The 26,135-nt window shown below is 45.2% G+C and overlaps 1 protein-coding gene across 7 annotated transcripts in view; it reads right to left on the reverse strand.

Moving 5' to 3' along the window:
* The window catches only part of DPF3 (double PHD fingers 3), a 224,303-nt gene that overhangs the window by 49,359 nt on the left and 148,809 nt on the right, over positions 1-26,135 (reverse strand). For 5 of the 7 annotated variants that reach the window (XM_023507637.1, XM_023507636.1, XM_023507635.1 and 2 more), the window contains 2 exons: positions 22,057-22,194; positions 4,471-4,599 (listed from right to left, as the gene is read on the reverse strand). In XM_023507637.1, the coding sequence (XP_023363405.1) occupies positions 4,471-4,599; positions 22,057-22,194 (267 nt within the window). Of the gene's footprint in view, positions 1-228; positions 1,605-4,470; positions 4,600-22,056; positions 22,195-26,135 lie in introns of all 7 variants that reach the window. The other 2 variants (XR_002770878.1, XR_002770877.1) reach the window with 1 other exon arrangement.

Genomic DNA, 26,135 nt, shown 5'->3' on the forward strand with positions numbered 1-26,135 from the left:
CCATGTGGGTCCACATGCACACACAGGCACAAAGGGCAGGTGGAAGACACTCCAGTAGCCACTTCCACACTAAGAAGGGGGTCCAAACCCAGAAACAAAACAAAACAAAACAAAAAAAGCTGGTGGGAGGACAAGGGACAAAGCAAAAAGAAACAAAAAGAAAACTAAAAAAAAAAAAAAAATTATGATGGTTTGGCCCACATTGTGAGACAGGTCGGCAAGACATACCTCTGACTAGGACCTTGCAGCCGGTGGTTCTTGGGACTGTCAGTGAGGTGGGTGGTCTTCTCCATTGATCCAGGGCTATGAGCAGTGTTGCTTTCGTTTATTTCAGCAGGTGCTATTGGAAACATAAAACAAAGTGCCTGGCAGGCACTATAAAAAAATAGAAGAAATACAGGAGACTTGATCATCCAACGAGCATTTTTATGTTTTTAAACAGGGGCAAGGGGCAAGGGAAGACACTGTGCAATCTCCTTCTTCCTTCAGTGAGCACGGCCCCAGGTTGTGTTGTCTCCGCTGAGCCTGTGGCTTTCTGCCTGTGTTCCATTCCTGCACTTGGAAGTTGCTCTTCGCCAGGAGGAAAGTGAGGGAAACCAGCAACAATGAAACAGCAGCTCTGCTGACGGAGGACAAGTCAAAGAGGCGGCTGGCCAGGGCCCTGGTGCTGGAGGAGGCCAGACACAGGTGCCCTGACTTCTCTGGAGTCGCTGACATTTTCTTGCAAGCAGAGAGGAAGACGGAAAGGTCAGGGAGGAGACCTGGGGAAGGGGTCTGCCTTGGGGAGCCTCCAACTCCGTGGGACACAGAAAGTGCAATCATCTCCCAGTGAGGAAATTCTCCCCCCAGTGGCTTGCCTCTAAATAGGATATTACTGTGGCTTCTTTGATTTCCCTTTTTTTCTCTCTCACTCTCTCTCAAAAAAAGGTCTGATTCTAATAATAGCTAGAATATATAAATAATAATTTTTAAATGTTATCAGTTCTCTGTTCTAAACCCAAAGTTACTCTTCTCTTCATTTGGCCAATAAATATGAAAATCGAGGAAATCAACTCTGCTCATGTCAAAAAGCCCCCCTCCCCTCAAAAAAGAGATAATCTGCCTACCTTCCTAGTTCTATAGAAAATAAATAGCACATGGCAACACCATCTCTCTGAAGAACTCTCATTCTGCTCTTTCGTTTTTTGTTTGTTTTGTTTTGTTTTGTTTCAGTAGTTTGTGCTTCTGACGTTCAATAAAATAGAGGGATGGCAGGAGGGAAAGGGACAATGGGAGGTGAGGGGGAAAGCAAGGATAAAGGGAAAACCTAACGTTGTCTTTCCTTACAAGAAGTCTATCAGAACCAGCACAATGAGCAAAGTCAAAGGGGTGGCTAGTTGCCCAGAGAGTCTGTCCATGGGTTTAGCAACTGCCCTTTTTATCTGCTGTGGGTGAACCCCGGCCACTGCGGCGTCCTCGACAGGAGCGAGGCTCTTCCAAATCGTCCTCATCAAAGCCGTGGAAAGTTGAGGTGTCACTTTCTGACGTGGAACCGAATAAGTCCTCCGTGGTGCGTGCTGCGGCCGCTGCCTCCTTCTCCTTCCTGCCTTCTCCTCCCAAATGAGCTGACATGTATGATGAATATATCAGCACATGGGTTAAGCAACAGACAGCATCATTAATATTCTCATTACGTTATTACAACGCTATTCTTAATAGCAAGATAATAAACCATTGTCACACCAAAAGGGAGTAACCAGGTATATTTCCTAGTGATAGGGATTTGGGACAAAGCAAACATTTCCAGGGAAGAGGTTTCCCCCCTCCCCAAAAAAGCATCATTGCTACCATAATACATGTGTCCACAGCTTCCGACAGCGAAAGAAGCTTCAAGCATGATCTTCCTCCTCTTCCGCCTGCACACATAAGCATGCACGCTCACTCAACCCAGCCCCAGACAACGATTTTCCTTGGTGGTTTTAAAGCCTGGTTGGTATTTCTTTGGTGTTTTCTGTTGGTGTTTCTTTGAACAATGTTTGCCCTTCACTTTGACAGTCAGCTGTACAAAGGTATTACTGTCAGATAACCCATTCAAGGTGGTTAAGCCTCCATCCATTTCATTTTTATTTTTGCCTGCTTTTAATCCCATTCTTTTGGAACCCTTTCAATTCTGCCCTTACACCGTGTGGTTCATTTGCACTGAAAGCAAAAGGAGGTTGGAAAGCCTGATAAGTGGTGGGTAATAAAAGAGCTTCTCGTTTTATTTAACGCTGGAGGAAATTTCTGTGATCTGTTCCCACATACACACACGTGCGTGCACACCTGTGCGCGCATTCACACACACATACACACTCTAGCCACTAAACATACCTAAGGCTTGGTTACTCCAGAAAGTTCAGAGTTTCTCAATCTAACTCAGAGAAGTAAGGTGAGAAATAGGAGTTAAAGTGAAAGGCCTAATAAAACAGAGCATCCTGAAGTCTAAAATTCAGGTTCGAGCCTCTTTACATTATAAACGGGCCCTGGGACTGCCTCACAGAACGCACCACTGAAGGTGCCGATTTCAAGAATTAGACTTTCTCCCAGGAAATGGAAGTAGTGAGTTCTATGGAAAGGGAAAGACAGATCTTCCAAGCTTCACTCTCTTCTCTGGAAGGACCCTAGAGAGGCCCCAGAGAAGTATTTGCCCACCTGCCTTAACAAGCACATCCCTTAGGATATTGCCACCTGTTTATTCCCTAGGTACCGACTATTTCAGCAACATCAGAGTCAGACCTTGACTAAATGATCCACCCAAATTAGTCCTTAGAAAATGCAGTGAGAATACGTAGGCTGGTATAAAACGGCCCCCTGAGTCACATAGCAGACAGAACCTTGTGGGGGAAATGCTGAGTGAAGGTTGTGGAAAGAGCTTTGTATAGGAAATCAACTTCCCACTTCTGATACCCCATGGATTAGATTCAAGTACCCTATCTTTTGTAGGAAAGAAAAGGGGAAATTATAGCAGTTTGCAGTGGGATTTCTGAAGCTGCCCTCTCTACCCCATCCAAGCCTATAGCAGTCCACAACGCTTTGCTTAGAATATCACTCCACCAAGTGACCTTGCTTCTCACAGTAGAGATTTTGTCTGATTGCTTGCTTTTTAAAAACTCTGAATTGAATTTCATTTGTTTTGTTTTCTTTTTAAGTATCTAAAAACCAGAGTCCACTATCACAAGGGCCCTGTCGTCTCAACTAGCAGCAGTACAGTAAAAAGTGCAGCATTAGGTATCATCTTTGAACAGTAAATGAATTGATGGAATTGCACAATGGACCACCCTGTCAGGGTCCTTGAGAGTTGAGGGTTCTGTGCAACGGAAACCAGTCCTTTTTGAATTACTGATGTGCCACTTGAGTCAGTCTTAAGCCCTAAACAATCTTAACATCAAAATACAAAAGGGCCAAAGCCAAAGTTTGCAGACAAAGCAAGGGAAGAACTGAGTTGTTGTGGAAAACCAAGATGTGGTCATTTCAGTCTTCTTAGGACTGAGAGTGCAAAAGACACTGGTTAGAAAAGTAGAAAGGAGAAACGACTCTTCACTGCTGGAACCATCCACCCAATCGAACTGTGTTCACCTCCTAGTCAGTAGTTGAGGAGACTAGAAATGATGCCCAAATCCTCGCCCCCTTCTGCCTTGCACTTTGGTCTAGCTGTGACATAACACAATTTGAAAAGTGATTACTACCAACCAACCACGATCAGCCAAAAATAATGGTTTGGTTAGAAATGAAAAACGAAACAACCACTTGACAAAACGTGAAGACCTGAACTCATTTTAGGAATGAAAGAACAAAACCCAAAGTCTCTGGTTGTTATTTTAGTTTTTGGATAGGTTAAAAATGAAAAACAAAAACAAAAACAAAACACCGAATCAACTCCAGATTAGCTCTCAAAAATGTCTGCCCTTTCGCCCTCTTGATCTCCCAGGTATCTTCTGCCTATTTCATGTGAGAAAACAGGATGAGTGGCCAGTGGGGGTGGTGTTCATGCAGGCTGCCCAGGGGTCTGTGACTCCTACCCAGGTTTGGTTGCTCTCCCAATATTCACGTTTTCATACTCTTTGGGTTTGTCCCAGATACATTCACAGAACAAAGGCATCTTTTTAGGTTGGTGCATCACCCAATACAAGAAAGCACACTGCCTGCATCTCAGGAACTTCCACTCTACCTCACTGTGGTCGACAACTCATGCATGCAAAGGAAAATCTACCCTGATGCAAGTCAAAAACTTCCCTCTGCCCTTTTTCCTGGATCCTAGGGCATAACTTTTGGCCTTTAAGACCCAAAGAAGAAAAATATCAAAATGACCTGAAAAGCCCTCTCCATTCAAAACCACTACCACCATCACTCTCCATTCCACTCTCCAAGCCCACCATCACCAGATGGCAGAGGAACACAGGTGGACCAGGTCCTGGCCTATGGACACCCAAGGCAGGAAAGGGCCACACTCACCAGAGCGTCCACAGTCTGCACAGGACACCAATTCTTCAGGCCGGCCACTCTTCTTGTTCATGTTAGATCCCCCCAAGCAGAAGTCACAGTAGTTATTGGGAATGACTGTTCCATCCGGTCCTTTCTGAGCTGTGGGAACATTATAAAAGAATTCTAATTTCAGGCTGAAAAGAATTTCTACTACCCTCTCTTTTCCTCCCATGGTGTGGCAGAGAATCTGCTTCACAAGGAACAAGAAGTCTACAATCTGAGCTTTTGTTGTGACCAAGCTGTTAAATAGGTCTAAATTCTCTTTTGGATCCTTCTGGATCCTTCTCAATGTTAGTCATGTCTTGCAAGTCATCCAGAGTTTAATTTATACAATATTTCCCAGTTCTGTGTTTTATAGAAATCACCTTGCTCCTCTAATTATATCCCTTGATGACCAAACCATCCAGAAGGCCTACTGGTTCAGTGAACACTACTCAGCCCTGAACAACCAGCCCTCAGGGCCAAGACTCCAAACATCAGGTGGCAACCATAAACTACAGTGAAACTGGAGGGAGAGAACATGGTCACTGCTGGGACCTTGCCCTTGGGAAAGGTGTTCTTATTTAGCAGACATCCTTCCTATCTCTGAAAAAGAAAGCAAAGAAGCACTAATGAGTGGTCACGTCCAGGATGGACACCAAAGATATCTTGGGGACTTTGATGAGCATCCTGGCAGGTATGCAGGTGTCTGTTCTCATTCAGCCTCACTTCCAGGAAGTCCAGACTCATTGATCATGGAAAACACTCACGAAAAGTTAATCTCCAGCCTACATACAGGTTTACCAGGTGCTTACTAGCTCAGCTTCATGCCAGAGATGGGTTAAATGGTAGGCGAGTGGGCATGTCTCTAGGCTTAAGATCTTTACAGGTAACTAAACACTCTTAACTTCATAACATGCCCCTCTGAAAATCCTTAAACAAAGGCAAAGAAAGACCGTGGGACATGGCCTTGAAAACAAAGCCTCATGAGTATAGCACCCATCCTCAACAGCAGAATCATTCAATTTCTGGGGGTGGTTGACAAGTCTTGAAAAGGTTCTTTACAAGGGGAAAAATGCCTCCAGTTTCCTCTGTCTCTCCCTCCCTATTGTAGACATTTCTTTGTCATATTCACACTCCCTATTTGCTACTAGGAAGAAAGTCTCTCTGTTTATGGGATCAGCCTTAACCACAGGGGTATCTTCCTCCTCACTGTACCCAATGTCTGCTATCTTTCATTATTCACCAGCTAACATTAATCAGGGTCCCGTAGGGTACAAATCTGTAAAAGGAAGCAGATATGTGAGCAGAAATGCCATCCAGACAGTAAGTGATAAACGGATTCACCCACTTTAATATGATTCCCTCTGGCCCTCACTTCCTCCATGCCTCCGTTTTGCCTCCAGGAATAGAAAACTTACCTGGGGAAGGCGGAAGACAAAAGCTAGCAGAATTATATTACAGAGGGTTAATCCATTTATCAGTTGCTATTTGGATTGTTTAATCAGTTTCTAAGTCATTGATTTCCATCTTCAGGGAGGCAGATAATTCTCTGCAAGAAAAGTGTCGGCTGTTTGGGAGAGAGAGGGGAGCTAGCCACACTCTGTAGTCCGTTGAGTATGGGCTTTTCTTTACCAGTCATTGGATCTCAAAAAGATCTGCATGGAATACAGAATGATTTTGCAATTAACCTCCCCAAACCAACACATCTGCAAAAATTTTACTCTGCCTATAAAATTTCCATTGCCTAAATCCAGAAGTAGCAGCATCCCTTTTCTCCCTTCTCCTTCAATTGTCATCTTTGTCAGTTTTTAGAACTCTACTAGAAAAATCCAAGCTTGTCTATGAAGCAAATAAACTCAGGGTTTCCTCAACAAAAGTTCATCAAATAATGAACAGAAAGAAGAATAGGGTATGTTAAAGGTAGGGGCTGATGGGTGAACCAAAGCTAAATTTTATAAGCTAGATACAAAATGTGGAGAGGCCGAACACAATTTAGGTAGCTTCGTGCATGGACAGAGATCAAAGAATCCATGTGTGTCATTCCACAAAAACTCTCCGGGGGTCCGGTCTCCTCATCTGTCTCTCTCCTGTCCTCTCAGGGGCTTCCTATAATGTCTGATTTCCTCCCCAGTCACAAAATCTTTTCTCCAACACACCATATCCCTTGTGATGTACAAGGATGAAAAAGTAAAATACAGAGTATAAGAACTTCCAGATAATTCTTTACGGTATTCCCCACCAAAAGACAATTGGTAGAACACTCTGTTAAATCATGACCTCTAATACTGCAAGAAATAAAAAATTCAGAAATGACCTAGTAGAGCACAGCAGAGTGATGGAGAAATTGAGCCTAGGCAAAAGGACCAAAAGAAAAGCATTTAATTCATCTGAAGAAAAGAAGTTTGTGAGGAGACTGGATCAGAGCAGGGTCCCCACATGTACATGTTCATGTTGGTTGCTGGCCGTACTACGTGCCTGTCCAGCCTGTCCAAGGGAGTGAAGGAGGTTCAAAATCCCACCTCCAGGCCTTGGCATATGCCATTGTCACATGCCAGGCCAGCAGGGGTGAGGAGGTGCATTTTCAATCTGGAAATGGCCCAGTATTTAGTGATAGTGCCCAGCTATGTTTTCTTTTTAGACAAATCGTGATTGCTTCAGTTCCTACTCTCTTCTTACAGCAGTGAGCTCAAAACATCCCTTTGGTAAAATGACATGGGATGGACTAGTAGCTTATACATCTGGTTCTCTGACAATGTTTTGGTATTTAGGGATTAGATTCAGAATGAAGGTTCTCCTATGGAGCTCTCCCAATTTCCTACCAGAAATCACCAGTCCTGCGCTGGGGAGGGCACTCTGCTAGCATCACTATTATGACCCTCCATTTGCTGATACGTGTGTACACCTGCCTCATATCCCCATATGACATGGTCTTTTACTTCTTCAGGGAGGGGACTATGTCACACTCACTGTTGGAACACCTACATGCCCTGCACATCAAAAAGGGCTGTCGGTAATTTGTGGACTGAATGACTTAGAAAGGAGTGGCAGAGATGTCAGTAGGTGGCACAGGTTGTCCCTGGAACCTCTTCCTAGGAAGGATGGTGCTTGCTTCCCTGCGACAGCAGTACCCATCACTCTGAATGTCACTCACTGCCCCTGGTCTGTGTTTAGATAGATTGGGCAGTCATCTGGCCTGGTCTCACAACCAGCTCTTGGAGTACGTGGGAGTGGGTGGCCTAGGACCCTGTGTTGCTAGAGGAAAGAACACTGTACCCCTCCTACGGAAGGTGACGTATCATTCTGTCCAAACACACAAGCCAAGATGTGATTCACTGTTTCTTGAGGAGAGGATATCAGGTGGTGCCTGTCCACTCAGCCTCCCTTTTGTTCAACTACTCAATAGACAAGAAGCAGCAGGCATTTATTATGCTACAAAATGGGGGGGTGGGGATCTTATGCTGGATGCCTTACATATGTTATTTCATTGATTTTTACAAAAACTTTGCGAAGTAGGAATTCACATTTGACAGAGGAGGTGAAAGAAATCCAAGGAGATTAAAGTGCTATCTTCAGGGCCCAGTTATACCTCTTTGGAGGCAGGATTTCCCCCTGGTTTGTCTGTATCCTCAGAGATTCTGCCTCTAATCACACTTCTTTACCTCCTGGGAAGGCCACAGGCAAATACTTTCTGTCCATACCTTGCATATTTATTGTTATATACTCCTGTGAAAACACTTCTTTGGAGAATTCAGAGGCTCATGGAGGAGTTTTTTTTTTTTTTTTTTTTTTTTTTTTTAAGTAAAGCTCATACCATGGCTAGATTGGCTTATGGCCTGACCCAGCCATGAGCAATTTCCTGGTACTATATATGAGATCATTATAAAAAAGATTTTACTATAAATAGGAAGTTCACCTAGACCTTGCAAGTGGGACTTAAATAGAGATTTTGCTTCTGCTTATGAGAAATTGAGTCCTGCTTTATAGAGTAAGATGACAAGGAGGGCAAAGACCCAAGTGGTATCTTTATGTCAGCAACTGTGATGATGAATTTGGTTTTCTGTTGATTAATGCTCATGAGCTGAGATCATATAAGAGATAAAAGTAAGCTGCTGAGAAAATAAAGTAGTCTTAAGAGTTTAGAAATTTACCTGGGGAAGATAAATCTAAAAAAGCTCAAAGGAAAAAAAAATGGAAATCAGGAACAAAGTTCATGAAGAAATGTAGAAAAAATAATAGGAGGTCCCGCCATCATGCTCAGGGACGAGAGAGCAGGCATTCTAGAAATGCATTCGTGCACACCCCACAGGATCACTGCACTAAGTCAGGCAAACAAGGATCCAGATCTTCCATAAAGCCACCACCAGACAGAGCTGTCTTTCCCCCTTTCAATCTGTTCCCTGCTGCCATGTGCCTGCCATTCAGAAAAGAATGAGTAGTGGGGACAATCTGGCCACCAGTAACAGCCCCTCATCTGGGTTCTGCTGAGACCAGATCCGCATCCCAAGTGTCTTAGAGGAATAGGAAGCAGTCCAGGAGTTTAGGCTCCTCCTTGGCACATGCACAAAAGCATGGCCTCACATCCTGAGCAGACAACAGGGCCTAGTGTGCACAAACACGCAGCCACATTCACTTCCCAGCACCCAGCCCCAGCCCAGCTGGGAAGCTCTATTTCTGGGGCCCACTAGGTTGGGGCATGCAGCCCCTGGGGAATTCAGGGGCAGTGAGCAAAGCCCTCCGGGAAGATATATGCCTTTCCTTGCCACTCTCACTTGTCCCCTACCCTCCACGGCTGACAGTTCCTGTGTCCCTCTACAGGTCTGACATGTTTCCATGGCAACTGGGATCCTGGGCTGCGGCAGCTCCACTCTTGCCACCTGTTATTACTTCATCTCTCAAGTGTAAAGCATGCTAGCCTGGTGCCACTTGGCTGTGCTGAGCGTTATCTTCAGAAGACAGAGGAAAGAAAGGGAAAGAGGCTGGCCAAGCTGGCTTCACAGGACACGCTGGACAGGACCAGCCAGAGGAGGAAGCTCTGGAGCTGGAGCAGGCAGGATGAGGAGGGAGGATGCAAACCGACGCGCATGCCTGTCAGAATCAGGAGCAGGCCTCAGCTGGAGGCCACTGCCACATCCTGCTACCTTCTGCCCAGCTTTAATGAGGGTAGCAAGACGGGAGGGGAGGCAGGCGGCAGGCTGGGAAGAGCAGGCAGCTGCAGGGAGATCCGGCAGGCCCAGGGACGTGAGTAGAGGCAGGAGAGGGTTAAAAGTGGCGTGCTAAGGACTGTGAGGAAGGCTGGACCAGAGGGCAAACAGAGCATCAAAGCCTGGATAAATGGCCTTAATTCTCATGCTCTCGCTTGCCCTGCTCCTTACGTGTTTACTCATATAAATTATCCCCATGGCCTGGCACCTTTTTTCATTGCTTTCCTAGAATTGATGAAAAAATAAATCCCATAGATCCAAGGAATAAAAGTGTTGGGCTTCCATTAAGGTTGGTTCTTCGTGGCCACCTAATAGCACCTCAGGCCCCAAGAAGACGACAAATGAAGCCTTCCTCCCCACGGTAGGAAGGCCAGGAGCCTGGCAGGGAGATGGACACCAGGGTCTGCTCACCACAGGACCTTTAGGCCATCATAGCCCTTGATGGCCCAGAACCCCCTCTTCCTCAAGGGCTATTCTGCCACCTGGCACCTAGGACAGAGTGAGTTTATGTTCAGGATATAAGGGGGTAGGCATGGGTGCCAGTGCAGAGTGACTTCAGGTGCCGCAATTAGCGCCTGCAGAAGAGAAAGCCCAGAACTGATTGAATAAGTCCTCAAGTTTATGGAAGGAGCTGATTAATCATCAAACTCCATACTGTCAAGGACGACTTGAGACAGAATGAGTTGAACTGGCAGCACAGGCCACAAAAAAGCTGGCAATGAAGGTGGTTAAACGATTAAAGTCATGGGCACAGGTTGGGCTTCTCTGCAGAGGCCTCTGCACACAGGCAAGGGGCTTCCATGCCCACTTGTTTGAGTGCACTGCCAATATAAAGGCAACAGAGTATTCTAGGTGATGTCTTAAGGTCCCTTTTAGGCCTATTATTTGAGCATTATAATCGAATAAAAGAAGAAACAGAAAGTGAAGTTTTCCCAGTCCAGGGGAGTTCCACCTTTCAGCATTGTGCTATATTTGGGCACACGCATCTTTCCCTAGTAGCTATGCAATCCTGTGGCCAGGAGCAGTGTCCTTCATCTCTGTCCCCTGCACCTGGCAGTGACTGATGCAGAGCTGACAATAAATGCTTAATAAAAGGATGGATAAATCTTCACAGGCTATTTTTGAGGAAAAAATCTGCCAGGTAAAAGTAAGTTAAAGACTAGAAATTAAAAACATGTAAAGTCCCCTGGGGGCGGAGTGGCCCACCTAAGGCATTGCAAACAGTCCTTTCACATTGGGGCAGGGACCCATTGGAAAGAGGAAAGCTGTGTGTGGAAAAGCAGTGGGTCTTCCCTCCTGTAGGAATCCTTGGTCACCCTAAGTGGAAGGGATCAAGAACTCCCAGACTCAGCTGGCCCCAGAACCCTGAGTCTCATGCAGTCTCTCACCAAGGGCCCAGCAGCAACCAACGAGAAAACAGGCTCTGTCTTTGTGTTTTGGTGGCTACAGAAATACTACAAAAATTTTAAAATGTGAGCTCAGCCTCCTTCCCTTCCTATGGCTGCCTTCCCTGTTTATCAGATATAAAACTCAAACCTTTAGTTACAAACTTTGTGAATATTTACTCTTATGCCATTAAGAACAGAAAATATGGCCGGACGCAGTGGCTCACATCTGTAATCCTAGCACTCTGCAAGGCCGAGGCAGGTGGATTGCTTCAGCTCAAGAGTTGGACACCAGCCTGAGCAAGAACAAGACCACTTCTTTACTAAAAATAGAAAAACTATTTTGAGCATTGTGGCAGGCACCTGTAGTCCCAGCTACTCAGGAGGTTAAGGCAGGAGTATCACTTAAGCCCAAGAGTGTAAGGTTGCTGTGAGCTATGATGCCATGGCACCTTACTTACCACAGGCGATGGAGTGAGACTCTGTCTCAAAAATATAAAATAAATAATTAATAAATTTTTAAAAGAACAGAAAACAGATATCCAATCACACTGGCATCTCCATCTCCAGGGGGGTAATTTGGTTAGAGCTGCAATTTGCAGTTTACCAAAAGGTTGCAACAATTTGTTAGGAGGACGTACACAATATCACCAGCTCTGGGGCCAGACAGGTCAGATTCCCTCCCCAAGGGATGCACTTTGCACTCCAGCCTTAGGTGGGCAACTCCAGCTCTGTCATTACTGCTTCAGAAAAGTGAGAAAAAAACCAAGTAAAGTGTACGAATTTTCTCAGTGTTGATTAGGGAAAGCACAATGAGATATTTCAATTTTCTAGTGGAAGGTCACATAGGCCAGTTCATGCCTTGGCGTAGCAACTTGTTATTGCCACCAAATGAGTCAGTTGAGTTAATTTGAAAGTAACTATATCAACAGCCTGGCTCTGAACAATGTAGTGTCCTAGCCTTAAAGAATTCCAGGACATTTTGGTGTGTCAGAGCTGGATAGGTGTTATCAACTTAAGTTTTCAGGATATTATTATCATGATTAGAATTCTAAAAGCCCCCTACCTTTTTCCCAGACCTGCCCTTCTCTACCCTCCCACCACTACTGGGCACAGTCCACAAATGGACCTGCATTGACTATGTTCTTTAGACTGAAATACAGCATTTAAGAAAAGGAAAAGGATGAGCCTCATGCTTCAGACCTGAGGATTAGGAAAAAGTCAAGGGACCACAGAGCTAAGGGTCAGCATAACCTACAGACAGGGGCCCAGGCAGGGGACACATCCACAGTCAGGCCCAGAAGTAGTAGGTCCTGGGAGGCAGAGATGTCTGTGCTATGTGGGATAGAGTATTAGGAAAAAAACAAAAACCAAGTCTACCCCCTTAGATTTAACAGTACAGCCCAGTTCCCAGCCAGTTACCCAACTCAGTACATCCAAAAGAAAAAAAGAATTAAGGAAATCAACTGACTAGACATCAGTCTTAGAGAACTAGATCTCTCTATGGTAAGGGTTCATCTGGAAACTTGTTAAAAAGGCATATTCCAGGCCCCACCTCCGACCCACTGAATCAGAAACTCCGAGGTGGGTCCAGCAGTCTGTGTTGTAAGGAACCCTTCAGGTGATTCCGATATGCCCTCAAGCTTAGGAACCATGGCTCTAATTCAACATATGACAGTCATATGCTTTGTACCACATATGTGTTCTGTTGATGCTGTGCTTTCTATGGGTTCACATAATTAATCATTATCATAACCTGTGAGATGGATGCCAACTAATGTTCTGATTTTACACATGTGACACAAGGAGACTATGCAGCTTATCTAAGATCACACGTAAGTTGCCAACTTGGCTCTGAACCGGCAATATGGCTCTTAGCTGACCCACCAGATATTGCCCTTTCATGGTAGGGCAATATCTGGTGGTTCAGCTAAGACCTGAGGGAAATTAAATCAGAGAGCTTGGCAGGACCTAAGCACACAGGGCCTTATATGCTAGAACTTCCCAAATATTGCTGTGCAAATCACTTGGGTAGCTCATTAAAATTTGATTAGAATCCATGGCTCTGGGGTAGGGGCTGAGGTGCCACATACAAGCTATCCAGTAGGGTGGCCAAGCATCCGGTTTGCCCGTGACCCAGGGGTTCCCAAGGTATGAAACTTCAGTGCTACAACTGGGAAAACCCAGGCAAGCTGGTCACCTGAGTCTCAAGTGACTCTGCTGCTGACCACACAATCAGAGGTGAGGAGATGGCTTGCATTCAAGTATGATAAACATATGGAGGGAAAGAATGTGGCATGATCTGTTTTATATCTTTCAAGATCACTTCTGCAAGAGCAGAGGCTTGAGGAAGAGGAAGCTGTGATGACCTGGGCAGAAGCCACTGGTGGCCAGGGAACGGAGAGAGGGAGAAAGACATGGGGTGTATTCTGGAGGAGTGAAACCAAAGACAAAAGCATGAATCCTAGGCTTTTGTTTTAGGCACAAGCTTTTCTTTTCTTTTCTCTCTTTTTTTTTAATGACCAAGTTCAGAAAAAAAAATCAGCTACAGAAGACAAGAAGACATAGAATGAGAGAGATGCAGAGAAACTATTCAACAGAGGTGTATTTTTTTTTCTACAATAAAACTCATTTACCAATTAAAGCCATAACCGGAATTTGTGATCACAGGGTGTGATGCATAAACACCACAAACACCTGAAGTTGGTAAAGAGCTTTGAAGAAAAAAATGCCCCTGACCCCCTAAAATTATGTCAAAGTCCTAACTCCTCCTGCCCCAGATATCGCTGGATAGTATTTGGAATGAGTATTTGTCCCTTGGGAGGTAATCAGGTTTAGTGAGGTCATGCCGGTGAGACCCCCATGATGGGATTTGGTACCTCGCTTTCTCTCTCCACCTATACAGGCGGAGGAAAGGCCACGTGAGGACACAGAGAGAAAGTGGCTGCCCGCAACCTAAGGAGAGAGCCCTCACCAGACTGGCACTGACCCTGCTGGCACTTTCAGTCTCAAAACTGTGAGAAATACAATATCACCCAATCATATGGACCTTTATATTAATCTGAAAAAAAATTTTTTAATTTAATTTTTAAAAATTGTGAGAAATAAATTATAGTTATTTAAGTCAACCAGTCTGTAGAATTTTGTTATGACAGTGCAAGCTAACACAGTGCCTATTAATGTGTTCATTTCTCTAAAAAGCTGCTATCTGATACGTTGCATTAGGTAATCGGTCCAGCAGTGAAAATTAAGGAACATCAGTAGAACTATGACAAAGAGCAAGCTGGGAACTGGGACCCGTCACTTGGAGTTCCAGCGTCCTAACATAACTGGATGGTATCCAACTCAGACCCATTCACATCTTAGCTTCCCATTTTGTTGACAGTGCGACTTGGGATGAGTTACTCAGACTCTCTGAGCCTCAGTTCCTTGTCTGTAAAATGACAGTAACAGGATATGCCCGATGGATTTATGAACATTACAAGACAGCACATGTAAAATGCCTGGCATCAGCAGACGTTCCGTCATTCCTTTCTCCTCCTCCATGCAAACTATCTAATAAGGTAGGAAAAGAATCAAACGTCTAAAAAAGAAAAAGCTTTCCCAAGAACCGGTACATGACTCATGAGTTCACATTCATGCTCTGTGTCCCTGGGTACATCGCTTGGTCTTCGTGCACCTTGGTGTCCTCTCAGTGACATGGTAGCCTCTACCTTAGTGTGAGGCATGCTTAGCACAGTGTCTGACATACTCGCGGGATGCTGCCAGTGGCACTGTTGTCAGAGATGTGAATGGCACACAGATCTCTTCAATCCTAAATATTCTAGGTAATTAGGCCAAAAATGTGAGAAAAATAAAAGAGGTTCCAAGAAAGCCAAGAGACATATAGATGCCGGATCCTAGGGAAATGGTGGTGCCACCCTTGGCTAGGTTCCACTCAACAGCTTTCTCTTGCTGGGTTTTATACATCCATCTTATTTCTCAATTACACCGGAAGTTCTCCTAGGCTGGGGAGATCACATGTTATGCCTTCTGGAGACCCAGTTACACTTATCCCCCAAACTGAGTGCACATACAGAAAGTACTCAATAAATACTCTTGTTTAGCCTGCAAAGAAGGATCAGTGTCCCATATTTAAGATTTAGCAAAGTATGTGCCAGGGCCAGGGAAGACTCTGATAATGTGTAGTTACAAAACTGATGTCAATAAGACTCCATGGGCAGTTAGCTACACAGTGGTGGAAACATCCCAACACATTGCCCCAATGGAGTTCCTGACTCAGATTAGCCATCTGTGGTCATAGACATGCTCTGTGGGTCCAAATGGGACAACTTCAATTTCATGGACCTGAAAAATCAGCTCACAATGTGCAGACACAGTACCTGACACCATATTACCTCATTTAAGACTCACAGTAACCCCATGAGGTCAGTATGACCATCATCTTCACATTACAGATGAGACAAGTAAGGAACAGAGAAATATAAGTGAGTGACCCACATTTACTCAGCTAGAAGATGGCAGCATGGCAGGGTCATGATCCATATCCCCGCACCAAATAATTCCAAAACCATTCCCTCAGCCACTAGGGTCAGGGATGCGCATGACCCTGGGGCTAGGAAACTAACCCCATGCAGTATACCTCTAAGAGAGTAATCTCTCAGGTTCTCTGCTTTATAACCTGCAAACTGTTAAATAACAATTCATCTAAAGAATACCTGTTGCTACTTTCCAAATCTGCTCTTCGGGAAGTGAGAAGCAGTTCAATTTTCCAGAACAAGCCCTATATCTAAATTTTCCTCTCTCTCTCCCCCATGACAAAGGCTGGATTTCCTGTGTCAAGATGGGGTAAGTAGTTGGTTGTGTGGGCTCTATGGCTTTTCAGGCACCTTTCAAAATTTTTAAGTTTGTTTCAAAGGTAATTTTCATTCTAACACTTATTACAGCTGTCAGCTGCCCCTAGGCCGTGTGTGAGAGGACAAGAGATGCCAGAAGACTAACATCTGTTAGATCTTTCCCATCAGCGCACCAATGACATCAGATGCTTCTTTTAGATAATTTGCACATTATCAGACTAATTTTCGGATTACCTAATCAGCAGACATTACCCTTAATCAACTCAATTCTCCCCTTTCAGTTCTGCAGAGTACAACATGCCCTCCAAAGGAATAGGAGGGCTGCTGCCTTTTTTCTGTCAATGGAAATGGGAAACCTAACTTTGTACCAAACATATAACAACTGCACAGAAGATTGAGGCCTCCAGGGACCCAGGACGAGCCTCTTTAATTCCATGGGCCTGAAAAATAAGCTTGAAATAAATTTTATAGATCTGTATTTAAAAAAAAAACATTTCCCTCTTAGGTGCTCTGAGCATGTCATAGAGAGCCTCTTATATTTATTTACACTATTAAATAAAAGAAATATACCACATAACAATGACTCCAAACAGATTTCTTCATAAATCATTTCTTGTTGCCTTCCAGTCATTGCTACTGTGTCCCCAATTTGCTGCAGGGCAAAGATGATACAGCCTGGCACAGAAGCTTCTAACTTGGGCCTATGCCTACATTTCTGTCTCTCCTCCACATCCCCTAAACCCAGTATGACTGTCTGACCAAGTGTCTGAACACACCATGCTATTTCACACCTCCCTTCCTTTGTACCTCCACCTGGGAAGCCCTCTCCCTCCTGGGAAATTCCTCCTCACTCTCTAAGGGCTAACTTGAATGTCACCTCCTCAGTGAAGCTTTTGCAAAGCCCTGATGCAGTGGTCTTCCAACTTCAGTGTGCACCAGAATGCCCTGGAGGACTTTTTTTAATTTTTTTAAGACAGAGTCTGACTTTGTTGCCCTTAGTGGAGTGCCATAGCATCATAGCTCACAGCAACCTCAAACTCTTGGCCTCAAGAGATTCTCTTGCGTCAGGTTCCCAAGTAGCTAGGACTACAGGTGTCTACCACAAAGCCTGGCTAGTTTTTACAGACGTTGTCTCGCTCTTGCTCAGACTGGTCTCCCACTCACCAGCTCAAGCAATCTACCCTCCCAGAGTGCTAGGATTACATGCATGAGCCACCATGCCCGGCCTCCCAGAGGGCTTTTGAAACCCAGATTGCAGTTCCTCAACCCTGGACTGTCTCTTTCAAAAAGGCTAGTGAAGCCTGAGAATCTGAATTTCCAGCAAATTCCCAGGTGGAGTTGATGCCACACTTGAAAGACCACTGTCGTGAGACACAGAAAATACCCTGCACCCTTGACCCCTGAGGTCCTTGACCAGTCTGTGCACACCCTTTACACACTCACACTCAAGACTGTGAGCTCCTCAAGGACAGGACAGAGCCTTATTCGTCTGTATTTCTCAGTCCCAGCATACAGACAGGATTCAATACATGGTTATTAAACAGGTAGGTGGCTGGCTGGCTGGATAGATCGGAAGGGTTAAACAAATTTATTTACACAGCTTTGTCCTCTAGGTCCAGGACTTCGTGACTGCCCATCCCCACCCTAAAAAGTACCTTTAAAGGATCTATAATCAATTGCCACCGTGAAGAGAAGGTAAAAAGAAATTCAAGAAGACTGTAGACATTGTGAGCCTATGTCAAAGGGGCTTTGACTTCTAATCCAGTGCCCTTCTGCTGCCCTGCCCCATGGGGCTGCCTAAGCCTAAGGAGTAACAGTGGGGTGCTTCTGAGTGCACCCCTCAGAGTCCTCCCCTACTTAGCCCCCTCCCTTTCTATATGCACATCTATGTGTGTATGTCTGCACATATGTACACACGCACATGTTGTATTTGTAGAAAGCAGACAAAGGTGATGAGAAAAATGGTGGGAGGAAGAATCGAGCCTCACATGGGAACAGGAAGGGCAGCAGCCACATAGGGAAGACTCCATCCGAGAACTACTCTCTCCCGAGGGGGTATCTGTGCCCTACGCACCCTGGGCTGCCACAGGTAGGGCAGAGTGGCAAGGTACAAATCCACAGGAAACAAGAAATGTATGCTCAGGAGAAAATGAGAGACCAGGAGAGAAACAAAGGCGAGAGAGCCTGTGTGGGGAGGGTAGTCACTGCTGAGTTGGCAGCAGGGCAGCAGGCTGGAGGAGGGGGGTCAGCGCTGGCTGGGAAACGTCACTCTGCCCTCTGAGCGCAGCAGGCAGGTGAGCAATGGGCTCTGTTGAAAACACAGCTGGGGGGACAGCGCAAGGGACAACAGGAAGAGCAAAGTCCAGAGGTCTCTGCAGCTGTGGGCAGTACACACCCGTGCCCCTGCAAACCCCTGGGTCTGCAGGGCTGTTTCTCTACTAGCTATGGCAACCCCCAACCCCAGCCCCCACTCACAAGCAGCTTGGGCCACCCCGTAGCTCTGCTAAGCAGGGGAAGTCAGCATTTCTCTCCACTGGTGTCCAGCCCTTCCCCAGGGGGAGCTGCAGATTGGCCTCTTGGATTCGGCCCTACTGCCTCCCTCCCCCTCCGCAAAAGCCCTGCCAAAGGAGGCTCACGAAGCTGAGACCTCAGGATACTGCCAAGTTGTCACATTCAATTCAGCACACAGCCCCAGTGGCATTTAGGGGCAGGATGGATGGGAGCCGCCCCCTGCCCCCAAACAGTGGGAGCAGCTAATGACTGGGTATTAATGATACTGGCAATTAGTGCTCACAGGAAAATGGTTGGGGGGCTGCTCACCAGGGGAACGTGGGAGGGAACAGAGCACACATTTGGAGCAGGAAGCAAATCAGCGGTGAGTGTGGTACAGAGAACCCAGGAAGAGCAGCTGTCTCTTGGGTTTTTCCAAAGAAACCAGGAAAGAAGGAAAGGATGGCTTAGGTGGATGCTAAAGGCTTTCTGCTGCACCCTCCCCACCAGCAAAACTAGGGTTAATCAGAGAGCTCTAAGAGAGGATGCTGCCTGCAGATGTCATTAAAAAGGTATTTGTGAGGGTTCCAGAACTTTCTTCATGTGAGGAAGCCCTAGATCCACTCAGGCATAACTATTCTTTTCTCTGAGGTTTAAAACCTTTGGCCAGTCAAATGGTCCTTTTTGATAAACCCAATTTCTCATCCACAAGGTAAGAAAGAGAAAACGGGGGAGAGAGGAAAAGGCTGGTACCTGCATGCTCCCTGACAAAGCCGAGAGAGGAGAAGCATCCCGTGAGGCCTCTTAGGAGGCATTTCCACATAGGAGGAGAGACAGACCCGGCTTCCTTCCTAAGCAAGGGGAAGCCACAGGAGGCCAAAGACACCTACCAGTGGAGGAGATCCTGGTGGACAGAATAAAATATGCCTCAGAAGTCAACAGCCAACCTGGAGGGGTCTGCAGGGGACCATGGGAAAAGCTGAAGAGACTGCCTCCTTTCTCTTAGGGTTTACAGTTGACCTTCCCTACTGTCGCCAATGCCATGCACCTGTACACACACATGCATGTACACATGTACACATGCATGTATGCGTACACATATATACATAGAGACACATGTATGCATGTACATACATGTGCACACATATGCACAGAAGCATGTACACACATACACGCACACATATACACATACACGCACACATATACACATGCATGTATGCGTACACATATATACATAGAGACACATGTATGCATGCACATACATGTGCACACATATGCATGCATATACATGTACACACACATGTACACATGCATGTATGCATACACATATATACATAGAGACACATGTATGCATGTACATACATTTACGCACATATGCATGCATATACATGTACACACACGCACACATGTACACATGCATGTATGCATACACATATATACATAGAGACACATGTATGCATGCACATACATGTACACACATACGCACATATGCATGCATATACATGTACACACACATACACGCACACATATACATGTGCATGCCTGCATATACACGTACACATAGAGATATACGTACGCATGCATATACATGTACACATACATATGCACACACGTACACACACACTCTGCTCATAAAAAGCTATAGGAGAACCAAGAAAAATGAGGCACAGACAAGAGAGAAGCATTCCAAACCCCAGAGCATGAATAAAGCACCTAGATGCAGGAACAAAATGGCCTGACATTTGAGAAGAGACATAAGGAGATAAGCCAGCACCCAGGGAGTGAGAAATAATACCCAGCCAATAAACACTTTAGGGAGGGCAACAATCGCTAATAAATACTTTCCAGATAGTGACCAAAATCAAAGGAGATTATTCCCAGCCTCCTCACGGTAGGAGACAACAGCTCCTTGCGAGGGACCAGAGAAAAGAGAAGAGACAGGGAAATGCAAGTAGCAGCTGCCTCGGTAAAGGTCAACAAATTTTCCTTTCTGAAAGACAAGGGTGAGTGAACCAAAGAAACCTCTTCCTAGAGAGAAGGCAGTGCAGGGGCTGCTCGGGCCTCTGAGGAGAGGCAGGCAGGCTCCGTGGGACACCGCCTCCTCTGCTTTTCAGATTCTTTCTGGACAACAACAATAGGTGAGGAAACAGGGGTCTGTCACGCTCAAGGCCTGAACCTTGAAGGTAAGCAAAAATTAAAGATGATGCTATGAGCTAAACAGTGCTTCCTACCCCAAACCACTGGAGGGAGGGTCTTTAAAGAGGTGTTTTAAGAGGTAAAGTTGAAATGAGGCTGTTGGGTGGACCATAATACCCAATCTGACGGATGTCCTCAGAAGGCACCTGAACTCAGAAGAGGAAAACTGAACACAAAAAGAGACACCAGGGCATGTGCACACAAAGGATGATCCTGTGATGAGGTACCAAGGGGGAGGCCCTGGAGGAAACCAGTCCTGCTGGCACCTTGACCTTGGACTTCCAGCCTCCAGAACTGTAAGAAAATAAATGTCTGCTGTGTGAGCCTCCCAGGATGTGGCATTTTGCTATGAAAGTCCTGGCAAACCAAGCAGCTGGCTGACACAAAGGAGTCAACTCAGCCATTGTTAACCAAAGATGCCAGAGATGAAACAAAGAAATACTAATCCCACTAAAGGTCTTGTCACAGGTGTGTTAGTTATTCCAAATATTTGATGAAGGTGGCCAACTGACATCAGCTGACTAAGTTAATCCCCAGGAAATCATGGGAATGCACAGGAATCATCCCCAAATCCCAGTCATATATTTTTAAAGATCTGGTCCCTTTAATGACATTGAGTTGTTCACTTTAAGAACACCTACCACAAAATCTTGTGAACAAAATTTTTAAAAACAAGGCATGTTCACAAATACTCTTCACAAAAGATCTCAGCATGGCTCACATCTTGAAGTGAGCTCTAAGGTTCCGTGTTCTCACCCCATTTTGAGTTTTTTATAGGCCCTAAGACCATAAGGGATGTTCTAGAAGGATGTCAAATGGTAAATGGTAAATGCCAGGTGAATCCCTAATTCATAACGAGAAGTTGAGGTAGGAAAGAAAGAACAGAAATGAAAACAAAAATCTTCAGGATCATTTTGGGTCTTCAGAATACAACATCCCAAATGATAAATCCATCCAGACCACATTTGTCATTTCTGTGCTTGAGCAACTGACATGAAGTCTCCAGGTAGTATTGCCAAGGCAGGAGAGCTGTGTATCAAAATTGAAACACCTTATCACAAAGCCACAGCAATAAATAAGAACATTCTAAGGCATTGAGAGGCCATGCCAACATTCGGAATATCTGCCCAAACTCAGTCTAGCAGTTGTAGTGGGTCTTCTGGAGTGGAGGGCAAAGAGCTGCAGGCCTGGCATCTGACAGAAGCCAGGAAAAGACGCTCTCCTGCTTTACACTCACCTTCCTTCCTGAGTGAGCAGAGCTGGATGTGTGAGCACTGCCCAGCCTACTCTAAATGTGGGGCTCAGCCGAGCCGCAGGGACAGCGGGCTGATATGAAAGGGCCAACTCAGCAGTTGCCACCAGAAGATGCCAGAGGTGAAACAAAGGCACACTCCCAGCCCTGCCCACCCACATCCTCACTGCCCGACCTAACAAGCGGGCACTCACGTCTGTGATTCTCGTTTCTGTGGTTTGGGGGGGACCGGGTCTCCTGATCTTGGGCCTCATCCCCCTCCTCACTGGCCAGGTGAGTGTGAGCGTAGTGGTAGCTGAGTCCCGGCCGGTTCTTGTAGCGCTTGCCGCAGACTAGAAAGGAAAAGAGGAAAAAAGGAGGAAAGCAGACATCAGCAACTCTGTAACCATCGCTATCCTTCTCCCAGGCGGCAGCCCCCGGCCATCCGCCCCAGAGCCCAGCTTAAGAAATGGCTCCCACCCCCAACACTCCATTCCCCTACCCGACAGAACCAACACCCCTATAATCACATGGCTCAGGTAGAGAAAAACCACACATGTGAACATGAAGGCTAAGAGCCATATAAGTACTCCACCACTTCCTAGCTGTGAGACTTTGGGCAAGTCGCTTAACCTCTCTGTGCCTCCATTTTTTCTCTGAGTAATAAAAGGACTTACCTGACAGGGTTGTGATGAGTTAACCTCTATGCAAAGCACTAACTATGGTACAGGGCATGATTTTGAATTCAAAGGGCACTGGGAATCTATGCAAGGCAACATCCCCCAGCACAGATGAGGAGGGTGAGGCTGGCAGTGCTAAGGGACTGGCCTGGGACACACAGCTAGCTGTGGCACAGCCACCAAACCCATGTCTCCTGCATTCCTATGTGGTGTTCCTTCCACCACCCCATGGCTGACACTGTATGAAAAGGAAACGTTTTATATGGATAATACTTTTGCTGTATCATCCAGAGATTCTGTGGCATAAACACATCTTCCACTCCCACTATGTAAACCACACAGCTGAGGCATCATTGGTGGGTGGATATGGCAACCAACAGCTTGTGGCCCTGAAACCTGGGGCAGCCTCTGACACCCCAAATTAATAAAAAGCATTCCCACAAGCACTACCTCTTAAGTGAAACAGCCGAGACAAGGGCACAGCAAGCAATATGGTTCCTTGGAGCCAAGAAGAAAGGGGAGCAGTTCCGTTGGGTGGCTGCTCAGTACCTGGGAGACAGAGATCTGGCTAATGGCTCAAGATGACACACCCTCAACCTCCCACATACAAGTCTGATGCCTCAGCCCCAAGGGGGATGGTACCACTGCTAGCAGAAGCCTCGAGGTTCTTCACAGTAAAACTTCTGTGCCAAGCCTCTAAGCCTGTCTCCTCCCTCCCCAGCAGGGCAAGCTTGACCTCCCCTGTTGGAGTGCTTGAGGGTCACAAACTGACAGACTCTCTCCCTTCTGCTGATGCTGATGTGACCGAGTCATACCAATGAGCATAAAAGCTTCCGAGTGGAGAGGGCACAGACTTCAGCATCATACCTGGGTTCAAATCCCAGCTCAGCTGCTGAAGTTCACCAGCTGCATGACCCCAACAACACAGAGAAGAGCTGGTATCCAGTGGTCTCGCCCAGTACCCTTATTACTTCTGGTAGGGCTTCTTTTCCTACTATATTCTCTTAGGGGGGTTGCTAGATAATTGTTGGCAAAAATAATGCCCTATCTTCTTTTCCATATTTACACAGACTATTTTATCTTCAGTTAATTCATTTCTATGAACTACTAAGGCAATATTTTCAAATAGCAAAAGCAAGCATTTCCCACTTTAAGGAAGTTGGATTTAGTGTTTCACTGTAAAGAACAATATATGTGGCTCATTCTTAGTCTTTACCAAATTTAAGTAGTTCCTCTTATTCCTGTTTTAGAGTTTTATTATAAGAGAAGTTTATGAACTGCCCTCCCACATCTACTAATGTATAACTCTTTTTTAGTCATTGATAAGGTAAATTATGCTGATTTCCTAATATTTCCTATTATTGAACTATTCTTGCATTCCTAGAATGCACTTGGCCAGAGTGTATTATTCATTTGATATACTGCCGCATTCTATTTGCTAATCTTGTACTTCGCATCAGTACTCAGACTTGAGATAGATCTATAATTTTTGGATTATGTTTTATGAGTTTCTATTTTACAGTTGTGTCAACATCCAAAAATGCATTGAAGAGTCTTCCTGTGTGAAATTGGACAAGATATATCTGCCTATGCCTTTTCTTTTAGCTGTAAAGGAGGATAACAGAACTTACCTTGAAGGATGGGTAAAGGGATTATAAGTAGTACTTGTAAAGCATCTCACTTGGTACCCAGCAATTAATAGATGCTCAATTAATAGTAAATGACTGAAAAGGGGGCTCTGACACCTGGTCTTATTCCATGGAATCTGGCAACTGGTTGGACTTCCTCAATAAGGTAAGACAGGAGTTTGAAATTCAAGTTGGTTACCTATTAACTATAAATTCAAGGCCTACAATTGCACTTTCTCTCTGTCACTCTTTCACCTCTCTCTCATAAATATTGCAAAAAAGACAAAATGGCTCTATGCATCTCAATTTCATGTGACTCTGGAAGCAGGACCCAAACAGGCCCCTGAAATACACTCTGGGCCGGCCTATGGCTTTTTCTATTTAAATTTTTAAATGATCTGAGGTTAATAAGCAGCAAGTTATGGGGTCATTGGATATAAATCTATTTAGTCACCAAGCATACTATGGGTGAGGAATAAGTGTTGATTAAAATATTTAATTAAGGCAGCTTCAGCAGCCTCTGCAGATCTCCCAGAATAAACTCCACAACATCTCACTTGTGCCGTTTTGTCATGTCAATCACCACTACTTTCCTTAATCACAGAATTTCAGGATGTTAATGGTCATTTACTCTAATCATTCATAGAACTGTTTTATTCTCAGGAATCTCTAGAAGCCTGTTCTTGGAAAACTCTACTGATAGGAAACTCACTACTGATCAGGGCAGGCAATTCTCCTTTGGACTCCCTGAGTTATGGCTAAATCTGAACTGGAGGACCTCTCTTAACGACAGTTTCATATCTATTTCATATTGATATCATCAACTCCATCTTGTATGTGGCCGTGCACAAACTATACCTTCAAAACATTATTTTGAACTTAGATAATTATTCTTAAAATCTGTAAAACCATACCCAAGAAAAAAGCTCCCTCTATTTCCTTCCCCAGCACAGTAGAGAGTAATAATTGCTAAAGCAAATCTTTTTGCTAGAACAGATATTCTCAAAGAGTAGACCAACACCATCCCCAATACCTGGCAATTTATTAGAGATGTAGATTCTCAAGATCCACCCCAGACTGTCTATGATCAGAAATTCCAGGCGTGAGGCCCAGAGTGATTCTGGTGCACACTAAGGTTTGAGAACCACTATGCTAGAAGCCTGAACATATTAAATATTTAGGCTTGACTCTATGTACCCATGTCCACCTGCTGGATGGATGAACGTGGCCGGCAAGGGCAGGGGAGGCTGCCTTGAGACCTGTGCTTTGTTATGAGAAGAATCGGAACCACACAGTAAACAGGTCCTGGAAGCCAGACTCCTTTATGAAGAGCCTTCTGGATGGAGCTTCATGTTTAACTAGCTGCATGTAATGTGCCACTCCTTTATCAACAGGTCTTCAATTTAAGAAACACTTACAAAACACCTGGACATGCCCACCCTGTGCCACTAGAAGGACAAAGATAAACAAGCCCCAGACCCCTCTGTTAAGGAGTTCACAGGCTTGTCAAGGAGATGTGGATGTACACAGGTGAACAGGGAGGTAGGGTAGACGCAGCAGCATGAGCACAAGCCAGGCAAAGAGGCCCTTGCAGAAGCGCTAGCAAACAGCCTCCCAGAGAAACAGCCCCTGACATGAGCAGGACTTTACCAAGCAGACAAAAGAGGCAAGGACATTCTAGGCACCAAAGCCCACCAGCCAGCACTCAAGAAGTGTAATAAAACTATGGAGACCAAAGGGTCAGCATGGGTGTGAGGGCTAACAGGAGAGCAAGCTGGGCTGGGCTTACTGGGATAATCTTATCCAGAGGACCAACTTAATGGACTTTAAGTGACAGAAATACTGCTTGAGACTATAGTGCGAAAGATAGATTTGAAAGTGGCAAGAGGCTATTTTAATTGTCTACAAGTGAAACTATGAAGACTTAGACATGGGAAGGTTCTTCATGGAGTGGGAGAGGCATTAACCAAAGAGAATCTGAGGCAG

Source organism: Otolemur garnettii, unplaced genomic scaffold, assembly GCF_000181295.1.
Source record: "Otolemur garnettii isolate 467f Iridium unplaced genomic scaffold, OtoGar3 scaffold00196, whole genome shotgun sequence".
NCBI lineage: Eukaryota > Metazoa > Chordata > Mammalia > Primates > Galagidae > Otolemur > Otolemur garnettii.